Consider the following 23,137-nt stretch of genomic DNA (forward strand, 5'->3'; position numbering starts at 1 on the left):
CGGGAGCCCCCGTCCCTTCGCCGCGCGCGCTCGGGCGCACCGCGGCCGGACGCAGGTGGACTCCAGGCCGGGGCGGCCGGACGCGGGCCACCGAGCCCCGGGGGTCGCGGGGAGGGGCCGGCGCCGCGGGGCCGGGGAGGGGAGCCGGGCCGCACTCACGCGCCCGCGGGCGGCCCCGGGGCCGTCGCCGCGTCTCCCCGGGTCGCGCCCTGACAGGGGAGCGGGGCGGGGCGGGGTGGGTGAGGGGGAAAGACCTGGCTGCTCGTTCCCTCCGGAAGCCGCCGGGCAGGCAGGAAGTGACGAAGCAGACGCTGTCCGGTCCGCGCGGGAACCGGGTCCGCGCGTCCGGCCGCCGGCGCGGCGCAAAGAGCCCCCGCGGAACAGCCCGGCCGCGCGCCGCCGGCGGAGCGAGCCGCGTGAGTGGCCCCGCGCCCCGCGCCCCGCGCGCCCCGCCCCGCCGCGCGCCCCGCCCCGCCCCGCCCCGCCGCGCCGCGCCGCCCCCAGGCCCGGAGCGAGCCGCCGGCTCCGCGCCCCAGAGACGCGGGCTGGAAGGCCGGGGCTGGCGGGTGGGGCCGCGCGCTGCCCGCCCCGGGACGGGGCTTCACCGTCCGCCCCCCGCTCTGCTTTCCGGGAAGAGCGCGCCTCGAGCATCTGGGTCGGGCCGGGAGCGCGCAAGTACGTGACTCCCCCGCCTGGGGGTGTCTCCGGGCGAGTTGTGTAACCCTCACCCTCACCGCCGCCGTCACCCCCGGGGCTCCTGCCAAGTGGGAGCTCGAGTGCGCCCAGCACGCGGGTGGTGAGTCACCGAGTCTCTGGGCTGCCCGGCACGGGCACCCTCAAATGCCCACTGCCCTTCATCGGCCCGCGGGTTGGCCCGTGACTTTGTCCCCTTCCGCTTCGGGAGCCCCAAACCTTGAGCGCTTCGGAGCACGGAGAGAAAAAAAATCCAGTCAGTGGTGGTGGTGGATTGTGTTGTGTGAGGAACTCGTGGAACTGTTTAAGTGATTCTCATCTGGATTCGTTTCAAAATAACAAAGCTCTTAAGTGAGAGGGGAAATTGGTAACATTTAAGACGTGATGACAGGGGATCTTCAAAATTGAAGATCCCCCTGGAGGAGGGCATGGCCACCCAACTCCAATCTTCTTGTCTGGAGAAATCCATGGACAGAGGAGGCTGGTGGGCTACAGTCCATAGTTTCGCAAAGGGCAGACACGACTTGGCGACCAAACCACCACCACCAGAGGTAGTATCCGGAACCCCAAACAGGAGGGGGAAAAAAAAAAAATATATATATATATATATATATATATAGTTTATGATACAGTCACTTGATCCCAAGAAGAGGTTTAGTTCTCTACGTAGAAGTTTGTCAAACTGAAATCTATCCCTAGTTGTTCATGTTTTACCAACTTTATCTCTGGATACTTAAGTTCTCATTTAAGTTCTGGATACTTATTTCAGCAACTCCTTGCTGAAATAGTTCAAGCATTGATTTACAGGAAAAATATGTGGGAAAGGTTCCATTTTCTCAGAAAAGCCCTGCATGACAATCCAAGCACACGGTGAGCTTGCTGAAATATCCGTTAATTTGCCAGAAAGGAACCATTGTAATGCCCCTGGGCATTTTGTCCTCAGGAGGGAGGTTGTGTGTGTACACTTGGTTAGCCTGTGGGGAGCTGGGAGGGGGCTGGTCATAGTTCAGGCTCAAGGGAGCCATCGTCTGCATGGTGACTTTGGACAGGCATACACAGTCATGTCATTGGTCATGATGGAGGAATGGGCAGGACAGGCCTACCCCTGGTGCAAATCTTTCACAACTACACTACTAAAAATAACTCAAGTGCGTGTCCCCGGAACAGTAGTGTTACTGCATAGTGTCATTGCATACCAATCAAGTTGTATAACTCTTGGTAAAATTTCACCATTTGTGGTCAGCAGTCCTTTAGACTCCTTCTCCAAATATAACGAGAGACTGGCATATTTGTAGCAGGAGGAAGACAGCTCTGTAGGAACACACCATTTATTGAGGGGTTCAGGAACAGAATTTAGTGAAACGCTGAAGCAAGAGATTAACCTGGCTCAGAACAGTCAGGTGTTAGAACACAGGTAGGAGACCCACTCACAGTTGTGTCAGAGAAAGGGCACCTACAAGATGTCTCAGTAGCCATAGATATGTATGTTCCTTGTTCCTTCTCTAATTTCTTGTTAACTCCCAATCCTGAAAACCTACCCCACTCAGGGACGGCATGGTAATGCCAGGCCTTCCACAGCTTCTCAAATCAGACACCTAAAGTCAGCTCTCTCTCTCTCTTTTTTTAATAATTTTATTTATTTGGGCTGTACTGGGTCTTCGTTGTTGCACAGTCTCTTCTTTAGCTGTGGCGAGCAGGGGCGGGGGGCGGGTACTCTGTCGTGGAAGTGCACGGGCCTCTCATTGTGGGGGCTTCTCTAGAGCACAAGGGCGTCAGTAGCTGCAGCAAATGGGCTCAGCAGTTGTGTTTCCTGGGCTCTAAAGTACCGGCTCAAGGGTTTAATTTCTCTGAGGTATGTGCGATCCTCCCCGACCAGGGATCAAACCCATGTCCCCTGCTTTGGCAGGCAGATTCTTTACCATTGATCCATCAGAGAAGCCCTAAAGTCATCTCTTACAGCCACAACAGTCATTGTTATTTTACATTTTGGCACCAACAAAAATCTAGAAAAAAATTCTAGATTCCTTGCCCATAAAGTCTCTGATCTTCCAAAAGTTTCCCCTTTTAAGGTAGGTTGATTACTTACCATGAATAACGTTACGTTCAGAGAAACTCTGGAGTTCAGTTTTAAGGCATAAGAATCGAAACTGAGTAACGTCAAATCCCCCTGCACCTCCTACTCTCTAAAAAAAAAAATCCATCGCCAGTCTTCAGTAGATAGTAACTGTGTATGTTTAATGATTTAGTAATGTTTAGATCTTGCAGCTATAAAATTTTATCATTTAAATTCTGTTTTTATTAGTCTCTAATTTTCCTAAGACCAATCTGTATTTTCATCAGACACACATAGGTGTTTCAGAGACATTACTCTTGCTCTCAGTGTCTAGAATTTAAGTTAAATGGCCATTCAGTGATACTCACTTTATTGTAAATGAGTACAGTCTGTCCCCAGACCTCTGATATTGATTGCAGGTGTAAGAAAGGGACCAAAATGCCAGCTGACCTGAGAGCAGACCCTGGGGAAATTTCATTTTATGCAGAAGCAAACTGTAAGAAAGAAAACAGACTCTGCCCTTAATGTGCACTTATTAACTGAGACAAATCTACATTAAGAAACATTTTGGAGGCTCATAGGACAGATATTTCAGTGGAGGAATTTCTACAATGCTTTCACTGTTTTAGGATGTCTAGAAAAAATTGCAAAATGATTTCTTAGACATTCCACATACCCTTTTTCTTGGTATTAGAAAATGACTATCATTAGAAACTACAGTAAGTTATCACCTGTCATTTGTTCAGTTTTTCTCCTTTTGATAGAGTGTCTAAAACAACACTTCTGAATTTCTTCCACATATTGAATCATTTATACTTACTTAGTTGAGGTTTAACACAAGGGAAGAACTTTCTCTTTAAGGAACAATTCAATGAACTTCCCAACGGTAAGTGAGAAACCAGGAGTCTTTCCCTCACTTCTTGATACACTTGCTGTTACCACTCTTATTTTTCTGTGGGAATGTCCAAAGAATGCACTTCCTTGAATAGAAGTCACAGCTGTGTAAATAGCAAAAAGGGACTTTTTATAGCTTCTTTCAACCACATTTGGCCAGGAGGCCAAGGCTGCATAGATAAAGCTGCAGGCATTTTCATTTTCCAGGTGCGTCGGGGCCTATGGAAGAGCATGGTCCTGGCCAGCGCATCTCATCAAAGCCACTGTCACGAGTCCAACGTGTGCTGTTCTCTTAGCATCCCAGCCAGTTGTGTGGGCCTGTGTCATAAGTATTCAGGTGCATTTGCCTGGGTAATAGTTACAGGTTGGAAAATGTGCAGTGATATTTCAACCCATATCCTTTTAGAAATATTTTTTTAATCTCCAAGTTTGAACTTTTATGTAGGATCTGTGATGTTTCAAAGTCAGAAATAAGGGGAAATGCGTTCTGTGCCTTAGTGATCTAGATCAGGGTTGGTCAACTTTTTCTTGCCTTTTTTTAACTTAATTTTTTATTTTATTAATTAATATATTGAGGTATGATTGGTGGTTTACAATATTGTGTTAGTGTCAGGTATGCAGCAAAGTGACTCAGTTATATGTGTACATATAGCCATTGTTTTTCAGATTGTTTTCCGATATAGTTTATTACAATGTTGATTCGAGTTCCCAGTGCTACACAGTAGATCTTTGTTGATTATTTGATATATAAGTGGTGCATATGTATCGATCCCAAACTCCTAATTTATCCCTCCCCACCACCTCCCCTTTCCCCTTTGGTAACCATAAGTTTGTTTTCTAAGTCTGTGAGTCTGTTTTCTGTTTTGTAAATCTTAACAGGCCAGATTGTATATATTTGAGGCTTTGAGGGCTGTGAGGCAAAAATGGAAGATACTGGTAGTACTCTCAACTGTTTAAAATGTATCCATTGGAAATGTAAAACCAGTTTTGGCTCCTGGGCCACAGGGAGACCAGGGGCTGCCGCTGGCCTGCGGGCCCTCTGTTCGCCCGCATTTGTCCGGCCTTCACACCGTCACCTGCCCCCTTTATTGTCTTACAGGCCCATGCCTGGGGGCTACGGAGTGATGGGGGACGACGGGGCCATGGACTACAGCGTCCACGAGGCCTGGAATGAAGCCACCAACGTGTACCTGGTGGTGATACTCGTCAGCTTCGGGCTCTTCATGTATGCCAAGAGGTAAAGGCTTGAGGTTCTCAGGGTTGATGAGAAGATCCTGAGCATTTGCGAGTTTTGCAGGTTGGTTGGTTTGATCTAAATTTAATGCACAAAAATGATTTCACCAGCATTTTGGTTCCTACTATGAAAGCTCTCTCTCCTCGGCCCTGCCCTCAAATACCAGACACCAGGACTTGGCTTGCAAAACCCAGCTGCTCTGAGAGCCGGGCTGTGAGTGCAGCTCTCGGCTCCCAGGCCAGCTGCTCTGTACTCCCATTCTATCACTTCTGATATAGCTCAGAGTTATCACTCAGCCAGTTCACTGTCACCCTCGGACGAGCACATATTTTTGGCCCACGTCCCTGAAATGCACAAACACCAACTCCTACATGTTCAGCACTTCTGTCCTCGCACATTTCAAGCTTTCCCTTCTGTTTCTTACGCATGACTGTGTCCCAGAACTTAGTGAATGATGTTATATGGTTCGATTTCTTGTCTGTCCATCCTACAAACACTCAGTCCCCCGAGAACAGGGGCTTTTATTTAACCTTTGTGTCCCTGAAGTGGCGCATTAGTGTAAATCCTCCACAAATACTTCCTGCTGACTGTCGCACAGTTTAACTGTCCTTTTCCACACTCCCTGGCTCCTTTAAGAACAGTGAACAAAAAGGGAGGGAGGTATTGCTTTGAAGAGGAAGAAAGCAGTAGTTGGATTGAGTTGCTTCTGCTCATAGCCACATGCTTTGTGACGTCCTGTACCAAGGTCAGAGGCTTTAGACAGTCCGGGATAATTAGTCATCCAAGAATAATTGCTGCCTGGCCTGGGAAATAGTTCAGATTCACCCTGCCTGTGGGACATGCAGGCTCGCCCTTCACAGCCCCGTGAACCCTGAGCCGCTGGCCTCCTGGACTCCAGGCTGGGGGGAGGGGCGAGAAGAGCCCCCACGGATCACCCCAGGGCCACTGGCAGGCGACAGCGGTCCCCTAAAGAGAGCTGCCGCCTCCTCCCCACCCCACTGTTTTAAAAGCATAGACAGGCTGTTGTTCATTTTAACTAGATGACCCCACTAAGGCCATGCTACTCTATTTAAGAAATAGTTTTATTCATTGTTTCCCAGAATTAAGGTCTGCTCACATTCTGTTTATTCACTACCCCCAGTAAATTAGCTTTATTTGCATGACATGACAGGGAGGAAAAGAATCGTACTTTTTTTGTCTGTGCATTTTTCTAAACAATAGGGCATTTTTTGTGGAGATGAGGAGAGACATGTCGTATGAAGTGGGTGTATTCAGTCACTGCTTTTCCTTTCTTGTAACTCTGTGACTATACATGTGCAACTTCTTACTTTTAGTGAAAGAGAGAATACTTGAGCCAAGGCAGCATCTCACGGGGACAGAACTGAAGAGGGACTCGTGGCCACTTGCGTCCTTTTAATGCAGCTTCTGGTTACTACGGTCACGAGAGTGTTACAGTCCTATAGCTGAGAATACAAATCTCTTCTCTGCATCGTTTTTGTGTTTTAGGAATAAAAGGAAAATTATGAGGATATTCAGTTTGCCACCTCCAGCAGAAACTCTGTCAGAGCCCAACTTTTATGACACAATAAGCAAAATTCGTTTAAGACAGCAGCTAGAAATGTACTCCATTTGTAAGTATACTCTGCCTAATTGCATATATGTTGTTCAGTCACTCAGTCCTGTCTGACTCTTTGCAGCCCCACGGACTGTGGCCCACCAGGCTCCTCTGTCCATGAGGTTTCCTGGACAAGAATACTGGAGTGGGTTGCCATTTCTTCTCCAAGGGGATCTTTCTGACCTAGGGATCGAACCTTCGTCTCCTGCTTGGCAAGCAGATTGTTTACCACTGCACCACCTAGGAAGCCTTATTACATACATAAGCATGTTTAATACCTACTTTTTTAAAAAATTTGTGTGTAGTTTTCAAAGGTTATCAGAAATAAATGATGGTGGCACAGGGAACTACATTCAATATCCTGTAACAAACCTTAATGGAAAAGAATATGTATATATATGTGTATCACTTTGCTATACTCCAGGAACTAGCACAACATTTTAAATCAACTATGCTTCAGTGAAAAAAAATTTTTTTAATTTAAAAAAATAGCTGATAATAGAAGCATAGCACCTGGTTTGCATGAAGTTAGTGCTTCAGGACCCTTCCCCCATGTGGAGCCGTCCCCCCGAAAGGAGCCCTACCAAGCTGTTCATGTGATCATGTTTTTGAAAATTCAGCAAAAATTAGATGTTTTGCTAGTTGATGAGATTTCTGTCTGGTCCTCCTCTGACTTGCCGCACGTGCAGTGGTGCTGAGGTGGCCACGAGCACTTTGAGGATCCGGCTAAGGGGAGGTTTTGAGTTGAAGCTACTTTTAGTTTGGGTTTGAGTTTTGTGTTTACAGAGTTTGCAGTCACTTCAGTTTCAATTAAATGACCGCGTACCGCAGCCACATTATATGCGTATAGGAACAGCTTCCAGGCCAGAGGTTATTAACATATCCTGTGAATCCCAACGCTGAGTGTGTAGGTGGTGGAGAAGAAACAAAGGTTAAAGGGCACAGAGCCAGGGTGAAAGTTGCACCCAAGCCACAACCTCTGATGCCACCATTAAAAAAAATGAGGTGTGGCTTCCATGGTGTGTCATTAAATGAGGAAGGGCAAGTGGTAATTGTATATATGCTAGGGTGCCACTCCTTTAACACTGAGCGACTACAACATGTATGTGTAGTAAAAATGTTGTATATCGTTTTTCTTATCGACATGTAGTTGAGTTACAATGTTGTGTTATACCTGTGTTTACATGTATATAGCGCAGTGATTCAGCTATACATTTATATATATATATATTCTCTTTCAGATTTGTTTTTCCCTAGAGAACACCACGAAATATTGAGTATAGTTCCTTGTGCTGTTTAGTAAGTCGTTGTTGGTCATCATTTTATATTCAGTTGTGTGTGTATGTTAATCCCAACCTCCCAGTTCATCTCTCCCCAACTCCTTTATGTCTGTGGGTCTATTTCTGTTTTGTAAAAAAGTTCATTTATATCTTTTTTGTTTTTTGAGATGTCGCATATAAGCAGTATCAATGATATTTCCTTCTCTGACTTTGCTTATATGGACGTTCAGATTGCCTTCATTGTCTTGGCTATTATAATAGTGAACTTGGCTTGGCTGTTATAAATAATGCACCTGTGGACATTAGGGTGCACGTACCTTTTCATATATCCAGTTTTCTCTGGGTATATGTCCAGGAGTGGGGTTGCAGGATTGGATAGCTTTAGTTTTTAAGGAGTGTCCATCCTGTTCTCCATAATGGTTGTACCAGTTTAGACTGTAGGAGGGTTCTGTTTTCTCCACATTATTATTTGTAGACTTTTTGATGCTGGCCATTCTGATCCTTGTAGTTTGATTTTGCCTTTCTCTAATAGTTAGTGACGTTGAGCATCCTTTCATTTACTTCTTGGCCCTATATTATGTCTTTTTTGGAGAAATGTCTGTTTAAGTCTTCTGCCCATTTTTTGATAGGATTGTTTGTAAAAATGTTCTGTATAATTATGCAAGCCTGGAGGAAAGCTTGAAAAGATACACATGAGATTATTAGCATTCATTACCTTGATGGGGATGCTGTGGAACTCAAGGAGAAAAGACAGTATTTTTAAAAGAAAGATGTCTGCAGTAAAATCTTTAATGTGAATGCGTGCATGCTAATGGGTATAAAAAGAAGCAAGGAAGAATGGTCAGCAAGATATTCCTAGTGTATCTCTCAAGAGACTGGAATTTCAGGTGAAAAGTAGAAAAAAAACATATATATATATAATTTTTCTAACACAAGTAGAACTTCTAAAAATTCTTCAGCATAAATTTCACCCTGAGAACTATAGACAGCAGTTCCTCTGTGGAATGGGGCTGCAGGGCTGATCAGGTGGGAGGAAGATGCACTTGCGGTGTTTCCTCTTAGGGTCCCTTTCGCATTTTGTGTCATATTCATGTGTTACTAGCTCAGAATAAGAAGTAAACCTGAATTTAACAGAGCAGCATTATTCATAGTAGCCAGAAGATGGAAACAACCCAAGTGTCCTTGGCTCCTGAATGGTCCACAGCCTGCGGTCTGTGCGTGCACAGGGTTCATTCAACCTTTAAAGGGAAGGAAATTCTGACGGGTGCCACAACAGGCATGAACCTCGAAGACGTTATGCTCCATAATTACTCTTATCAGGAGTGAAGGAAGCCACTCACACAATAACAAATAGTGTGTGATTTCACTTCTCTGAAGCAAATTCCCAGGGACAGAGTGGAGTCCTCACCAGGAGCTGGAGGAGGAGGGGACAGGGAGCTTCTGTGTGCGGAGGAGAGAGGTCAGCGCGGGGTGGTGGGCCGACGGGCGCTGCTGCTGGCAGCCCAGCAATGTAAACGGAGCTTCTGTCCCCGAACCACTTAAAAATGGTGAAAATGCAAATTTCAGTGCTTTTGTATTTTACCTCAAAAAAAAATCCCCAAGAAAACCTAAGTATTAAAAACAAAAACACAGAGAGCGAGAAGCTCTGTATGGAAAGTTAAAGGATTAGGTTTTCCTTGATGCCTGCTCAAAACAGAGGTTAGTGGGAGTGCCCTGGTGGCCTAGCAATTAGGATTTGGTGCTTTCACTGCAGAAGCCAGAATTCGATCCCTGGTTGGGGAATCTTAAGATCTGCAATGCCACGCAGCGCAGCCAAAATACAAAAACAAACAAGAAACTCCCAGAAGTTAGTTGGCATCAAAAAAAAAAAATCCATTAGCATAGCATATACAAGTTTAAACCCAGTGTACCGTTCTTTTTCTTCTTTAATGAAAATGGCATAAAAATGAAATTTGTCCAAATGCCTGTATTTGTAAGGTGTGTTAGTTTTCTGTTGCTGCTCTATTACCACAAATTCAGTGGCTGACACAGCACAAATCTTACAATTATAGGTTAAAAGTCCCACAGCCGTTTCACTAGGCTAAAATCATGGTGTCAGCAGAGTTTTGTTTCTTTCTGGAGGCTGTGAGGGTGTGTTTCTTTGCCTTTTCCAGCTTCTAGAAGCTACCGCATTGCTTGGTTTGTGGCCTCATTCACCCGTCTTCAAAGCCAGTGGCACTGTGTCTTTCTGATCATTCTTGCATTTTTATAGCCCCCTCTGTCTCTGAACTCAGCCAGTAGAGGCTCTCTGATTTTCAGGGCCCCTGGGATCAGGTTGGGCCAAATAATCCAGGTGATTACATAATCCCCCCTCTCAACATCCTTCATCACGGCTTTCAAGCCCCTTCCGCCCTAGAAGGTAACATATTCACTGATTATGGAGATTAGGATGTGGAGTCGAAGCTGTTGTTCTTATAAATAGTGAGTATTTGCACATTTAATGAGTCCCATCACATTGCATCATTCCTAGTGTTGATGACATATCTAATCCTGATTTAGTCTGTAGGTTCAAGAAAGAAGCAGAAAAAATTCTCTTCCTTCCAGATTCTCTTCTCTTTCCTTAAAGAGTGAACGTGAAAGTTGCTCAGTCGTGTATGACTCTGTGATCCCATGGACTATACAGTCCAAGGAATTCTCCATGTCAGAATACTGAAGTGGGTAGCTATTCCCTTCTCCAGGGGATCTTCCCAACCCAGGGATCGAACCCAGGTCTTCCTCATTGCAGGCAGATTCTTTACCAACTGAGGCACCAGGGAAGCCCAAGAATACTGGAGTGGGTAGCCTCTCTCTTCTCCAGGGGATCTTCCTGACCCAGGAATCAAACTGAGGTCTCCTGCATTGCAGGCAGATTCCTTAAAGAGGAACCCCCAAATTGTATAAGTTTTAGGCCACAAAAGTCTGGATCCACCCTGAGTATATAAACAAATAGTATTTCTTCCTTTGCTGGTAAAAACTTAACAGAGACTGAAAGCTTCAAAGCTAAACCATTCACAAGACTTTGGCCCTCTGCCGGGAACCAGCATATTGCATATTGAGTGCATATTGCATATTGAGTGCAGCACTTTCCACAGCATCATCTTTCAGGATCTAGAATAGCTCAACTGGAATTCTATCACTGCCGGTAGCCAGCGTGAGGAACTCCGCCCATGACAAAGGTCATGAGGAAGGAGGCTCGGCATACGCAAAGGCGGGATTGAGCCTCAGGAGTCCCCCATCTACCCCCAAAACCAGTGCTTTCACCTTGGTGCTTTCACCTACACCTCTGACTTTACGGGGGGCTGTCCCCCACTACCTCTCTCTGAAAAAAAAGAGTTAGCTTACAGCTCCAGTTAATAATTCCTGGGTGTGACAGTGTTTAACCTACAAACTCCTTTGGAAATCCTCTAGCCTGCCTGAATAGGTTTTTTCGGCCACATGTGATTGTTCAGAGCCTCCCAACTGTGAGAGGCATGAGATGTTCTAAACTGTCTAAATACAGATTCCTTTGAGCAATTAAAAGATTGATTAGAAATTGTATTGGTGAAGGGTTTTTCACTTGTTGGGCCAATGTTTGCTGCTAAGTCTCCATATCCCTTACCTGCTGTGTCCCTGGCAGTGTATTGATTACTATAATTGGTGTAAATAGTAGCTTTAATGTTTGTAACCTGGGATCCTTGAGTTAATTCTTTTTCTTGTTATAGCCCACCTCACCTTTGCTCTGTAGGAATGCAACTTTATCTAATGCTTTTGGAGGGTGGCTCCTGACCAATCACCTTTAGAGAAAAATAAGTTTTCTGAAGAAAGGGTCTTAAAATGTTAACAGGCCTCTGGGCCAGAAGATGATGCAAATCACCTAAGCTTTTGCATATGATAAGTTTGCAGGAAGAAAGCCTGGCTTGCTGCATGACTCTACCCCTTCCCCCATTATCCTCTATGCATAACTTAAGGTATAAAAACTACTTTGGAAAATAAAGTGCGGGCCTTGTTCACCGAAACTTGGTCTCACCATGTCGTTCTTTCTCTTACCTTCTGGCTGAATTATTCAGCCTCTTCTCCACTGAATTTCCTCACTGAGCTATCCTTATTTCAGCCTCTTTTCTTCACTGAATTTTCCTACTAAGCTATCCTTATTCTATTACTCTTTATATCCTTAATTAAAGTTTAATTAAGCAGTTGTTTCCTGATCCTCGCCGACGCCGTCCCCGCTTCGAATTCCCTGGATCCACCGGGGCTGGACCCCGGCAGCCCTCCACTCTCTAGTTTTCAGGTTAAGACCTTCAATAATTATTTCTCAGAAAAACAAAAACGGTACAGAATTGCAAGTCTGTTTTTTCTTCTCGTTTACATTAATGACAATGTTCAGTAAATGTCTTAGGCTTGTCATTTAATATATAGTCAAATTCCTTATGGTGTGGCAAAAGCATTATTAATCATTTATCTTGAGGTGGAGATGGAGGATAACAAAGAAGGACATTACAAAATGTTACTTTGAGTTTAGTAGCTTTATTAGTGTTTACCCTATATTTTGGGCTTCCCAGATGGTGCCAGTAGTAAAGAACCAGCCTGCCAATGCAGGAGACATGGGAGATGCAGGTTTGATCCCTGGATCAGGAAGATCCCCTAGAGGAGGGCATGGCAACCCACTCCAGTATTCTTGCTTGGAGAATCCCATGGACAGAGGAGCCTGGCGGGCTACACAGTCCATAGGGTCACAAAGAATTGGACACAACTGAAATGGCTAAGCATGCACTCACTCTGTATTTTAGTGTTCTGAATAAGCCAGTGTACAAAACAATAATAATAAACATTTGAAAATGGATATCAGCACTGATGAGAAATTAAAGAATCACAAAGTATCATAAATTTCCTCTAGTGAAAAAAAATTGTTTAATTCTAAGATAATTCTTTTGGGGCTTCCCTGGTGGCTCAGACGGTAAAGCGTCTGCCTGCAATGCGGGAGACCCATGTTCGATTCCTGGGTCGGGAAGATCCCCTGGAGAAGGAAATGGCAATCTACTCTAGCACTCTTGCCAGGAAAATCCCATGTACGGAGGAGCCTGGTAGTCTGCAGTCCCTGGGGTCGCAAAGAGTCAGACACGACTGAGCAACTTCACTTTCACTTTCAAGCTAATTCTTTACTGAGAATCATGACTTGACTGTAATTTAATGATGTGAGTTCATAATGATTTTGAGACTTTATTAATTGTATCTCCTTTTTTCTTGTTTTTTTCTTTTGTTTATTTCCTAATAGCCAGGAAGTATGACTATCAGCAGCCACAGAGCCAAGCTGACAGTGTGCAGCTCTCGCTGGAATGAAATCTCAGAAAATCAGCAGCATAAATGCCTGTTGTTCAAGAGTGCGATCTCCTCCTGCTACTAAATCATGACCAGCGTTTTGGGTTTTTTTTTAAGTTCTGTCTCCATAAAATCATTCTGTTTGTGACTTTCCCCCCAATCTTTTGGTGTGTTTGGTTTCACTTTTTAAAATTTTATCTCCAAATCATTTGTTCCACAAATTAAAAATGCCTCCAAAGGCCTGAACACAGAGAGTCTGGGGAGGTAGACGGTCAGCAGAGGTGGCAGTCTTACCTCGTGAAGACCTTCCCTCCTTCAGGATGCAGTCAGGAGCAAAAGCGCAAGAGTTTGGAGCCTAGGCCGCTTTTGAACGTTTTCGCAAAATTAAAAAGTAAAAATCAAATCATTGAAAGAACTTCCTCTTCGATTGTCGGGGGATAAATGTCGTAATGGATAAGGGACTAACTAACGTGTGTTCCTGTGGCTGTTGTCACCTCCGGTTGAATTAGCCATCTTTGCTTCTTCAGGAGTCGCACAGGAAACTGTCTTTTCTGCACCGTGAAATCCTGACACACACCCCCCTGCTAGTTGTGGAACTTGCCTGGGACTGGAGTTCGTTCCCCTTCATTGTGTTCCCACGAGTTCCTTCCACCAGAAGAGTCTTCTTCCAGCCATGCCAGGGCTGTGCTGCTGAATACATGGGCACCTCTGACAGGTGCTAGCTACTTGCTTTGGGATCTTATGACTATAAATGTTTCACTATCTAGCTTCTTGGGCTTTTTTTTTTTTTTAAACCATAATAAGCTTTCCGGTAGACTCATACCTTGTACCATTTTTATGCTGAAAACTTCATGCTGAAAACACTGAAATGTTTTTGCCCAGTTTTTCATATTTATTTAAAGAAAAACTGGTTGGAGGTAATAGCAGGTACGTTTAACTGTCCATATAACTGTTCAAGAATTTGTTTTCAGGACTTCCCTGGTGGTCCAGTGGCTAAGAATCCATGCTGCCAGTGCAGGGAGCCTGGGGTTCAAGCCCCCGTCAGGCAACTGGATCCCACGTGCCACAGCTGAAGATCTTAAATGCTGCAACTAACACCCAGAGCAGCCAATTAATATTAAAAAATTAAGAATTTGTTTTTGAATCAAAATGCAATTTTAAAAGTTAGTTAATATTTTAAATGTTATTGCCTTTTCCTTTACAATTATGAAGTAAAAAATATAAATTTTATGGGTTTTTTTAAAGATTTTTTTTTTTGAGGTGGACCATTTTAAAAGCCTTTATTGGATTTGTTATAATACTGTTTCTGTTTTTTGTGTTTTGGTTTTTTGGCCAAGAGACATGTGAAATCTTAGCTCCCTAAACAGGGATCAGACCTGCCCCCCTTGGATTGGAAGGCAAAGTCTTAACCACTGCACCACCAGGGAAGTCCCAAGAATATAAATTTTAAATGAAAAAGTTTAGGCCAAATGAAATAATTTCAAGAAAATTGCACTTATTTTAAAATTTATGTCACTCAAAAATGTATATCTTTTATAAGGTGGATTGTTGATCAAATGAAATAATTCTTTCTTAACCCACAGATGAGTTTGAATTCCCCACCTGTACCCAGAATGAATACATAGACTGAAGGATTGTAAACAGTGGTAATTATGGCCTGGGACAAGCCGAGCAGAGAGAGAACAGTCTCTTAAACTTTGCTCTTATGTAATCAGGAGTGGGAGTGGTTCGTATGCTGTCACTGATGTGAAGCACAAACCTGGACAAATTATGAAAACTGGCTATCTCAGCTGATTTGAACAAAATGTGTACCTAAGTAAATAAAAATCACAACAAAACTGATGGTGATGGCTTTTTATTTGTATCCACTAGCCATGAAATTAAAAGGTGTTTGCTCCTTGGAAGAAAAGCTATGACCAATCTAGACAGCATATTAAAAAGCAGAGACATTACCTTGCTGACAAAGGTACATCTAGTCAAAGCTTTGGTTTTTCCTGTGGTCATGTATGGATGTGAGAGTTGGACTGTGAAGAAAGCTGAGTGCCAACAAATTGATGCTTTTGAACTGTGGTGTTGGAGAAGACTCTTGAGAGTCCCTTGGACTGCAAGGAGATCTAACCAGTCCATCCTAAAGTAGATCAGTCCTGAGTATTAATTGGAAGGACTGATGCTGAAGCTGAAGCCCCAATACTTTGGCCACCTGATGTGAAGAACCGACTCATTAGAAAAAACCCTGATGCTGGGAAAGATTGAGAGCAGGAGAAGGGGACAACAGAGGATGAGATGGTGATGGCATCGCCAACTTGATGGGTGTGAGTTTGAGCAAGCTGCAGGAGTTGGTGATGGACAGAGAAGCCTGGCGTGCTGCAGTCCATGGGGTCGCATAGGACACGACTGAGTGACTGAGCTGTACTGTAGACAGTATCAGATGGTTTTTTATTTGCATCCGCTAGATGGTGAACATTGGACTCTGGCGAGTGAGAGAAGAAGATTCCTCCTCATTTTTCTGTAAAGCCTGATGATGGGAGTCACACCCCCTACCAGCAGGATCAACGGAGAGGCCGCTTTGAAGTTTCCTTTCTGCTTCCACAGCTGAGCAGGGAAGGGGGGATGCCCCGCGGCCACACTTCAAAGCCACGCCAGCTGACTGTCCTGGTTCTGCACCCCCTCGCCCCCGGGAATCCATCAAGGGTCCACGACGGAGCTGTTTTCTTTGGAAGAAAAGCGGCATGGCTAATAAACAGCTCACTAACACTGGTGTTCTCCTTTTCCTCGTTCCTCTCTTTCACTGTGTGAAAGATGCGAGGTTAGTGCCGTGGGCAGCTCCCCTGGGTGCACAGCTGGGCCAGCCCACTGCTCCAAGGGCACAGAGGTTTGTTCTCAACCTTACACCGTTTCCGGTGGAGTTCTTGAGGATTCACCAGGAAGTAAGACGCAGAGTTTATGGTAAGATTGCTGTAATGTTGGAAATATATTCAAGTATTCAGTAAAAGTAAGAGAGGAAATGGTATTAAAAGTAACTTCAGATATTAAGAATAAAAGTGTCTTAGTTAGACACTACTGTATATAAAATAACATCACTTATATGTGAAATTTTTAAAAAGTTTTACAAATGAACTTATTTACAAAACAAAAGACACAGATTTTGAAAGCAAACGTCATGGGGAAGGATAAATTAGGAGTTTGGGATTAACATATGGGTTCTGGAAATAAAGAGGACATTTGGCTTATATCCAATGTTATGCAAAATAGCAAAGCTCACAGAAGAGCGACTGGAGCTTAGTCTTCATCTGTTTCCCACGCGATTCCCTAATAAAGTCAGAGCCAGACAAAACTACAGAGCAAGAAGCATCTCCCACCTGTCTTTTTGCCCCTCCTCAGCCTCTTTCCAGTCTGTATGGGTGAGGTTAAGTCTTGATTAAGGATTTAAGAGTGAGGATGAGGAGTCAACCAAAGAACTGAGGTGAGCCCTACATGGAAACTTCCAGCAACAGGTTGTCTTTCTCCTACCCTGGACCTCTCACCCACAAATGAACAAGCAGCCTTTAGCGCTGGAGTCTGCGGACCTTAATTTTATTTACATACAGTAAAAAGCTAAAGCTGTACAGCAGCCACACCCAAGCTAGGAAGATGATAAGTCAAAGGGGAAGCAAGCAACCGTCTGGGGTCATTGGAGCTTCTCTGTCCCAAATGTGATACTGAAGGAGCACTGTGCTACTCGTGTCTTTTATTTTTGATGTTTCTTATTCCAAAGTTTCTTTATTCTCTTCCAAATCAAGAAGCAACAGAGGTCTCATTATTACGAAAGAGTGGCTCCATCCTGGGGATTTTCGTGAAAGAAATATTTTGACAGATTTCAAACAGGCTGAAGAAAGCTGAGAATTTTTAACTGCAACCAATGTTGATGTTGTTAAACTCAACTGCAAATCCCTTTGACCTCAGAAATCCGGAAAAAAAAAAGTCCCACGTGAAATATTTATGATATAACAAGTAAAGGTATTTTATTTATTTTGGGGGGAGGGATTATGTCTCTGAATAACATTTTATTTTGAGGTTTAAAAAACCAGGCACACTTAAGTTGACTACATGCCAATATGGGCTTCCCTGGTGGCTCAGACGGTAAAGAATCTGCCTGCAATGCGGGAGACCTGGGTTCTGTCCCTGGTTTGGGAAGATCCCCTGGAGGAGAGCATGGCAACCTACTCTAGTATTCTTGCCTGGAGAATCCCCATGGACAGAGGAGCCTGGCGGGCTGCTGTCCATGGGATTGCAGAGTCGGACACGACTGAGCAACTAAGCACACCGCATGTGCTAATATAAATCTTATATCTGGAATGCTTTCTAGTAAATAGTAACTGCTGCTGCTGCTGAGTCGCTTCAGTCGTGTCCAACTCTGTGCGACCCCATAGATGGCAACCCACCAGGCTCCCCCGTCCCTGGGATTCTCCAGGCAAGAACACTGGAGTGGGTTGCCATTTCCTTCTCCAATGCATGAAAGTGAAAAGTGAAAGTGAACTCACTCAGTTGTGTCCAACTCTTAGCCACCCCATGGACTGCAGCCCACCAGGCTCCTCCATCCATGGGATTTTCCAGGCAAGAGTACTAGAGTGAGGTGCCATTGTAACTAGTCCAGAGTAAATGCTTGGTAGATAGTTGCTGAAATAATTAATTAACTCACATCAATTTATAATGTTGATGTATGGCAAAACCAATACAATATTGTAAAAAAAATAATAAAATTTATAAAATTGATGTTTATTTTTTATATTTTTAAAATAATTCTGCTTCTGGTAATGGAGGAATAATTGTGTCAGACTAACTGTCTTACAGATAATGAGTTCAGAACAAAACATGAAAACAATTTGAAAGAAGGCATAAACAGGGAAATAAGGAAGAAGATAACCCTTGAAAGAAGGGACAGCAGTGGTTGAGATTTGTGTTTATATGGGTTTTTTGCCTGAAGGTATTTCTTAGTCCACCAGTTGAGAATAACTAGAACTCAAGCAGAAAGCTACAGTGAAACTGATTCGACAAACAGGATAGAGTTCAGAACTTCTAAGCTGAAAAGTGAGGAAGAATATCACAGAAAAAGGTGAATCGCAGAAAAGAAGTGAACCCCAGAAGGAGGAACCCCAAAATCTGCATATAAATTCTGCCAAGTCCTTGGCTGATCCCTGAATCTACGTGAGAGACCCCAAGGAACCTGGCAGAAATCAAACAGCTGAAGAGACTAAGGGTGGCATTCAGCTGGTGCTTACCATTGGCCAGGTACAATTTGAACCTGGCCAAATTTAATCATCTGCTTGAGCAAACCCAGCACTTCTCAGAGGGAGTTAACAGAATCTAGAGTCTCTAATACCATGTCATCCAAAATACCCAACATATAATGAAAAAGTACAGGAATGAGCATGAAAATGAGATCCACAGTCAGGAGAAGAAATGGGACAATATGGTCCATAGTCAAGAGAAAAAATAGTCAAAGCAAACTGACTCCAGGATGACCTGGATGTTGAATTAGCAGACAAGAACTTCAAAGTAGCCATGACAAAGATGTATAGATAAATAAAATACTTTCAAGTAAATGATAATCAAAAGGCTTTATCAGCAGCCAACCTGCTGAACAAGAAATACTAAAGAAAGTTCTTTGGGAAAAAAAAAGAAGTGCCAGCACCTGGAAACTCAAATCTAACCAAATTCTAGGCATAATGAATAATCAGTTGGGGAAAGACATTGATAGAGCAAGTAGGGGCTCTTATCACGAGGGAATGAACACTTTTTACTGTTTGTATGTAGAACACTTTGTACTGTTTTCATTTTTATATAGGCTTGGAATTACTTTATTATAGAAAAACATTTGTAAATCAACTTCTTGGTCAATCAGATTCTATTTTTTGTACCATATCAGTCTTCACTGAAGTTGAAGCTCAAATACTTTGGCCACCTGATGTGAAGAACTGACTCATTGGAAAAGCCCCTGATGCTGGGAAAGACTGAAGGCGAGAGGAGAAGGGGATGACAGAGGATGAGATGGTTGGATGGCATCACCGACTCGATGGACATGAGCTTGAGCAAGCTCCGGGAGTTGGTGATGGACAGGGAAGCCTGGCGTGCTGCAGTACATGGGGTCGCAGAGAGTCGGGCATGACTGAGCGACTGAACTGAATCATTGGCAAACTAAAAAGCAGCTGTCTGGACAATATTATGTTTATTTCTTCTCTACTTCTTCCCACAGTATCCAAAATCCTTCTGCTCTCTATCAAAATCTATTCCAAGAAAGAATCGAAAACACACTTCCACAACAGTCAAAGTGTTACTTCTTATGGGGTGTTTGTTCTGCATTTTAACAGAAAACCTCCAGTTGGAAAGCAGTGAAGTTTTCAAACATTACAGAGAGGTAATTCTTAGGGATAAAAGTACATTTATGGCCTCTGAAATCATATCACAAAAGCAGTTAACTAAATACCTATTTATTTGGCTCCTGCATCCAATTCTTCCCTCTTTCTTCATCTTCATACACTTTCCTGATAGCTCAGTTGGTAAAGAATCTGCCTGCAATGCACGAGACCCCGGTTTGATTCCTGGGTCAGGAAGATCCCTTGGAGAAGAGACAGGCTACCCACTCCAGTAGTCTTGGGCTTCCCTGTTGGCTCAGCTGGCAAAGAATCTGCCTGTAATGCAAGAGACCTGGGTTCAATCCCTGGGTAGAGAAGATCCCCTGGGGAAGGGAGAGGCTACCCACTCCAATATTCTGGCCTGGAGAATTCCATGGACTATAGAGTCCATGGGATCGCAAATAGCTGGACATGACTGAGCAACTTTCACTTTCACCATCTTAGTTCCAACACAAACCATCAGAATGTCACCTCTTCCTCCACCAAAATGATAAGATGCGTTAGAACTCCTAAATAAAGAGAGTGATTCTACAGTTTCATATCAAAACAGGGCATCTCAGTGAGGTAGGAATAGAGATGTGCTTTTGGTTACCATTTTACAAATGAAGAAAAGTGAGCAGTGGGATTGCCTCTTCCAATCCTGAATGCATGCAAGTGTGCTCAGTCGTGTCCAACTCTTGCGACCCCATGGACTGTAGCCTGCCAGGCTCCTCTGTCCAGGGGATTTTCCAAGCAAGAATACTGGAGTGGGTAGCCATGCCCTTCTCGAGGGGATCTTCCAACCCAGGGATCAAACCTGCATCTCTTACATTTCCTGCCTTGGCAGGCAGGTTCCTTACCACTAGCACCTCCTGGGAAGCCCATATACATACATATGTGCATATATATGTATGTGTATATATATATATGTATGCATATATATATATATATACACAATTATTCTTCAAAAAATTAGTAAGTAAATTTTAGTTCATCATACCGATAAATATGGTGGCCTAGAAAATCAAAAAGAAGCAAACAATCCCAAAATGTTAGCGTGTGTGTGTTGTTACACATTTGCCTTTCCAAATTTATATTTCCAGTGGTTTGAGATTTCTTAAATTCATTTTAGGGCTTCCCTAGTGGCTCAGTGGTAAAAAATCCACCTGCAATGCGGGAGACTTGAGTTCAGTCCCTGAGTCGGGAAGATCCCCCTGGAGAGGAAAATGACAACCCACTCCAGTATTCCTGCCTGGGAAATCTCATGGACAGAGGACCCTGGCGAGCTACAGTCCATGGGGTCGCAAAGAGTCAGATATGACAACAATAACAACAAGCTCGTTTACACCTTCTAATAAAGGCCGGCAAATGCAAAGCTCTTTGAATTCCGAAGAGAAGGAAGCTGGCCTGAGATGCCAGGGGTTGCTGGGAAACCACAGACTCGCCAGCTGGTTTCAGACCGTCTTGAGTGGACCGATTCCATCTGTTTCTTGAAAGAGTAGTCATGGTGCAGGTGATTGCTTTTACAAATTAATTTCTCTGTGGTCACATTCAGATTTAGCAGATCACAACAGCACCACAGTTGGAATGTACTTGTCACCATCTTCCACAATTTATCATTCTTAAGCAAAATATAGTAGATCTAGAGTTTATCATACTAAGTGAAATAAGTCAGACAGTGAAAGACAAATGCATGATGTCACTTATGTGGAACCTTTAAAAAACTGATATAAATGAACTTTATTTACAAAATGAACTTTTATTTACAAAACAAAAGCAAACTCACAAACTGAGAAAACAAACTTATGGTTAGATCACCAAAGGGAAAGGTTAGGGGAGAGGGATATATTATTAGGAGTTTGGTATTAACATATATATACTATTATATGTAAAAGTAGGTCATCAAAAAGGACCTGCTGTTTCGCACAGGGAACTCTGTGCGGGCAAACCTATATGGGAAAAGAATCTGAAAAAGAATGGATATATGTATATGTATGATGCTGCTGCTGCTGCTGCTGCGTCACTTCAGTCGTGTCCAACTCTGTGTGACCCCATAGACGGCAGCCCACCAGTCTCCCCTGTCCATGGGATTTTCCAGGCAAGAGTACTGGAGTGGGGTGCCATCGCCTTCTCCAATGTATATGTATACCTGAATCATTTTGCTGTACACCTGAAATGAACGCAACACTGTAAATCAACTCTACCCCCATATAAGACAAAAATTTTAAATATCTAATGACATTACTGTCATATATCAGCAAAACCTCAATCAATACAGTACTACTGGTTGGAAATGTTGACTTAAAAAATACACAACATGAAGGTTTCACGTTACTTTTATTTGGGGCAAAATAGAACTGCAGCCCAGGAGACAGCACCGCACACAGCTCTGAGAAGCTGCTCCAAGGAGGCAGCGGGGAATGTCGGTATGTGATTTTGGGGAAGGGAGAGTACATGCAATCAAGCACATATTTTTCCAGGTTTATGCTTGTCTCAAGGAGCAGTCGTCACTGTAAAGGATTTTAGTGCTTTTTTTGGATATGAGGCGATACAAGAGTTGGGCTCATAAAATCAGCTCCTGAAAACATCTCACTGAAGACCTGCCCTCCCAGTTTTCCTAAAGTACGGAGTGCCTCATCCCTGCTCTCCACCCTGAACTCCTTTCAGGGGGTGTCGAAGGGCAGCAGCTGCAGCACCCGATCTATTCCTTGTAGAGGTGGGTGGCAAGGGCCCGTGACAAGTGCCAATTTGTCGTGGGCAGAAACCAACCGAACTGTGTCCACAGTCCGGACCGCGGGAGGGGACACCGGCCTGGCTGATTGCAGACAAACTTCAGGAAGCTGTGTTGAGGTGTCAAGGCTTTACTAGCAAATCTTTTAGAGAAAAGAATTCCTCCTTTTCTTCCTTGAGACTTTTGACCGTCAGCGTTAATTTTCTTTATTCATGTTCGAGTCCTGCGGTATTTTCTGCAGAGGATTGGGGACTGGGTTTTAAAAACCTCAGTTCCAAGGACAGATTTTCATTCATCTACCAATGATAAATAAATCAAAGTAGCTGGAGAAGTGGTTACTTACTCAAAATTGGCTTATCTGGTTGCACGCTAGCTTTACTTAATGTTCTGGTTATTTTTGGCTACTTCTAATGTGTCTTCTTAGCCCAAGGCCTGTTGCCATAGTGAAACAGAATTAATAACAACGCTTAGTTATGCTAACTTAATACTTGTAAAATATATGCTTTCTTTGTTTATTAAAAAAAGACCTTGGCAAGTCAAGTATGCTTCAAAAGAGTTGTAAAATTTTTGGAAACACTGGTCCTTAATTATAGCTGTGGAGAAATTTGAACTGAACATATTAACCAGACACTTAGTGTTCTATTACTGATATCTCTGACTGAAGATGATGTTTGCTTTCTCCAGCTGTTTGAGGGTAAATTTTAAATTTAGCTTGAAGCAATTCTGAATAGAGGGAAGTCACTTCATGGTCCAAAGAACCCATTTCCTTTTGAATTCTATTACAACTTCTGATTTTGGGCCAATCAGAAGGATCTAATTCGTCTTTCTCCTAAGAAGTTAAAATATAATTTGAATTTGATTTAGTTTGTATCAAGTCACATTTAATGCAATCAAAGACAAGTCTTGACTGCTACATGTTTTGGGACAATTTTGAAAGCACCAACTGAGAGAGA

General features: G+C 43.6%; 2 protein-coding genes across 4 annotated transcripts in view; one reads left to right on the forward strand and one right to left on the reverse strand.

Annotated features, from left to right (window-relative positions):
* SLC20A2 (solute carrier family 20 member 2) overlaps nucleotides 1-417 on the reverse strand; it is a 115,554-nt gene extending 115,137 nt beyond the window's left edge. Inside the window, exon 1 of the mRNA XM_027530230.1 lies at nucleotides 255-417. The gene's annotated coding sequence lies outside the window, so the exon portion shown is untranslated. The remainder of the gene's footprint in view (nucleotides 1-254) is intronic.
* Nucleotides 293-14,924, forward strand: SMIM19 (small integral membrane protein 19). Of its 3 annotated transcripts, none has more exons than XM_027530234.1 (4): nucleotides 293-416; nucleotides 4,740-4,877; nucleotides 6,381-6,505; nucleotides 13,039-14,924. In XM_027530234.1, exons 2-4 carry the CDS (start codon nucleotides 4,744-4,746, stop codon nucleotides 13,101-13,103), a joined length of 324 nt encoding a protein of 107 aa, XP_027386035.1. In that variant the 5' UTR covers nucleotides 293-416; nucleotides 4,740-4,743; the 3' UTR covers nucleotides 13,104-14,924. The 3 variants fall into 3 exon arrangements, with proteins under 3 accessions (XP_027386035.1, XP_027386034.1, XP_027386036.1); XM_027530233.1 differs by lacking the exon at nucleotides 293-416 and adding an exon at nucleotides 499-675; XM_027530235.1 differs by lacking the exon at nucleotides 293-416 and adding an exon at nucleotides 1,346-3,977.
* Nucleotides 14,925-23,137: the final 8,213 nt, after the last annotated feature.

Source organism: Bos indicus x Bos taurus, chromosome 27 (assembly GCF_003369695.1).
Source record: "Bos indicus x Bos taurus breed Angus x Brahman F1 hybrid chromosome 27, Bos_hybrid_MaternalHap_v2.0, whole genome shotgun sequence".
Lineage (NCBI taxonomy): Eukaryota > Metazoa > Chordata > Mammalia > Artiodactyla > Bovidae > Bos > Bos indicus x Bos taurus.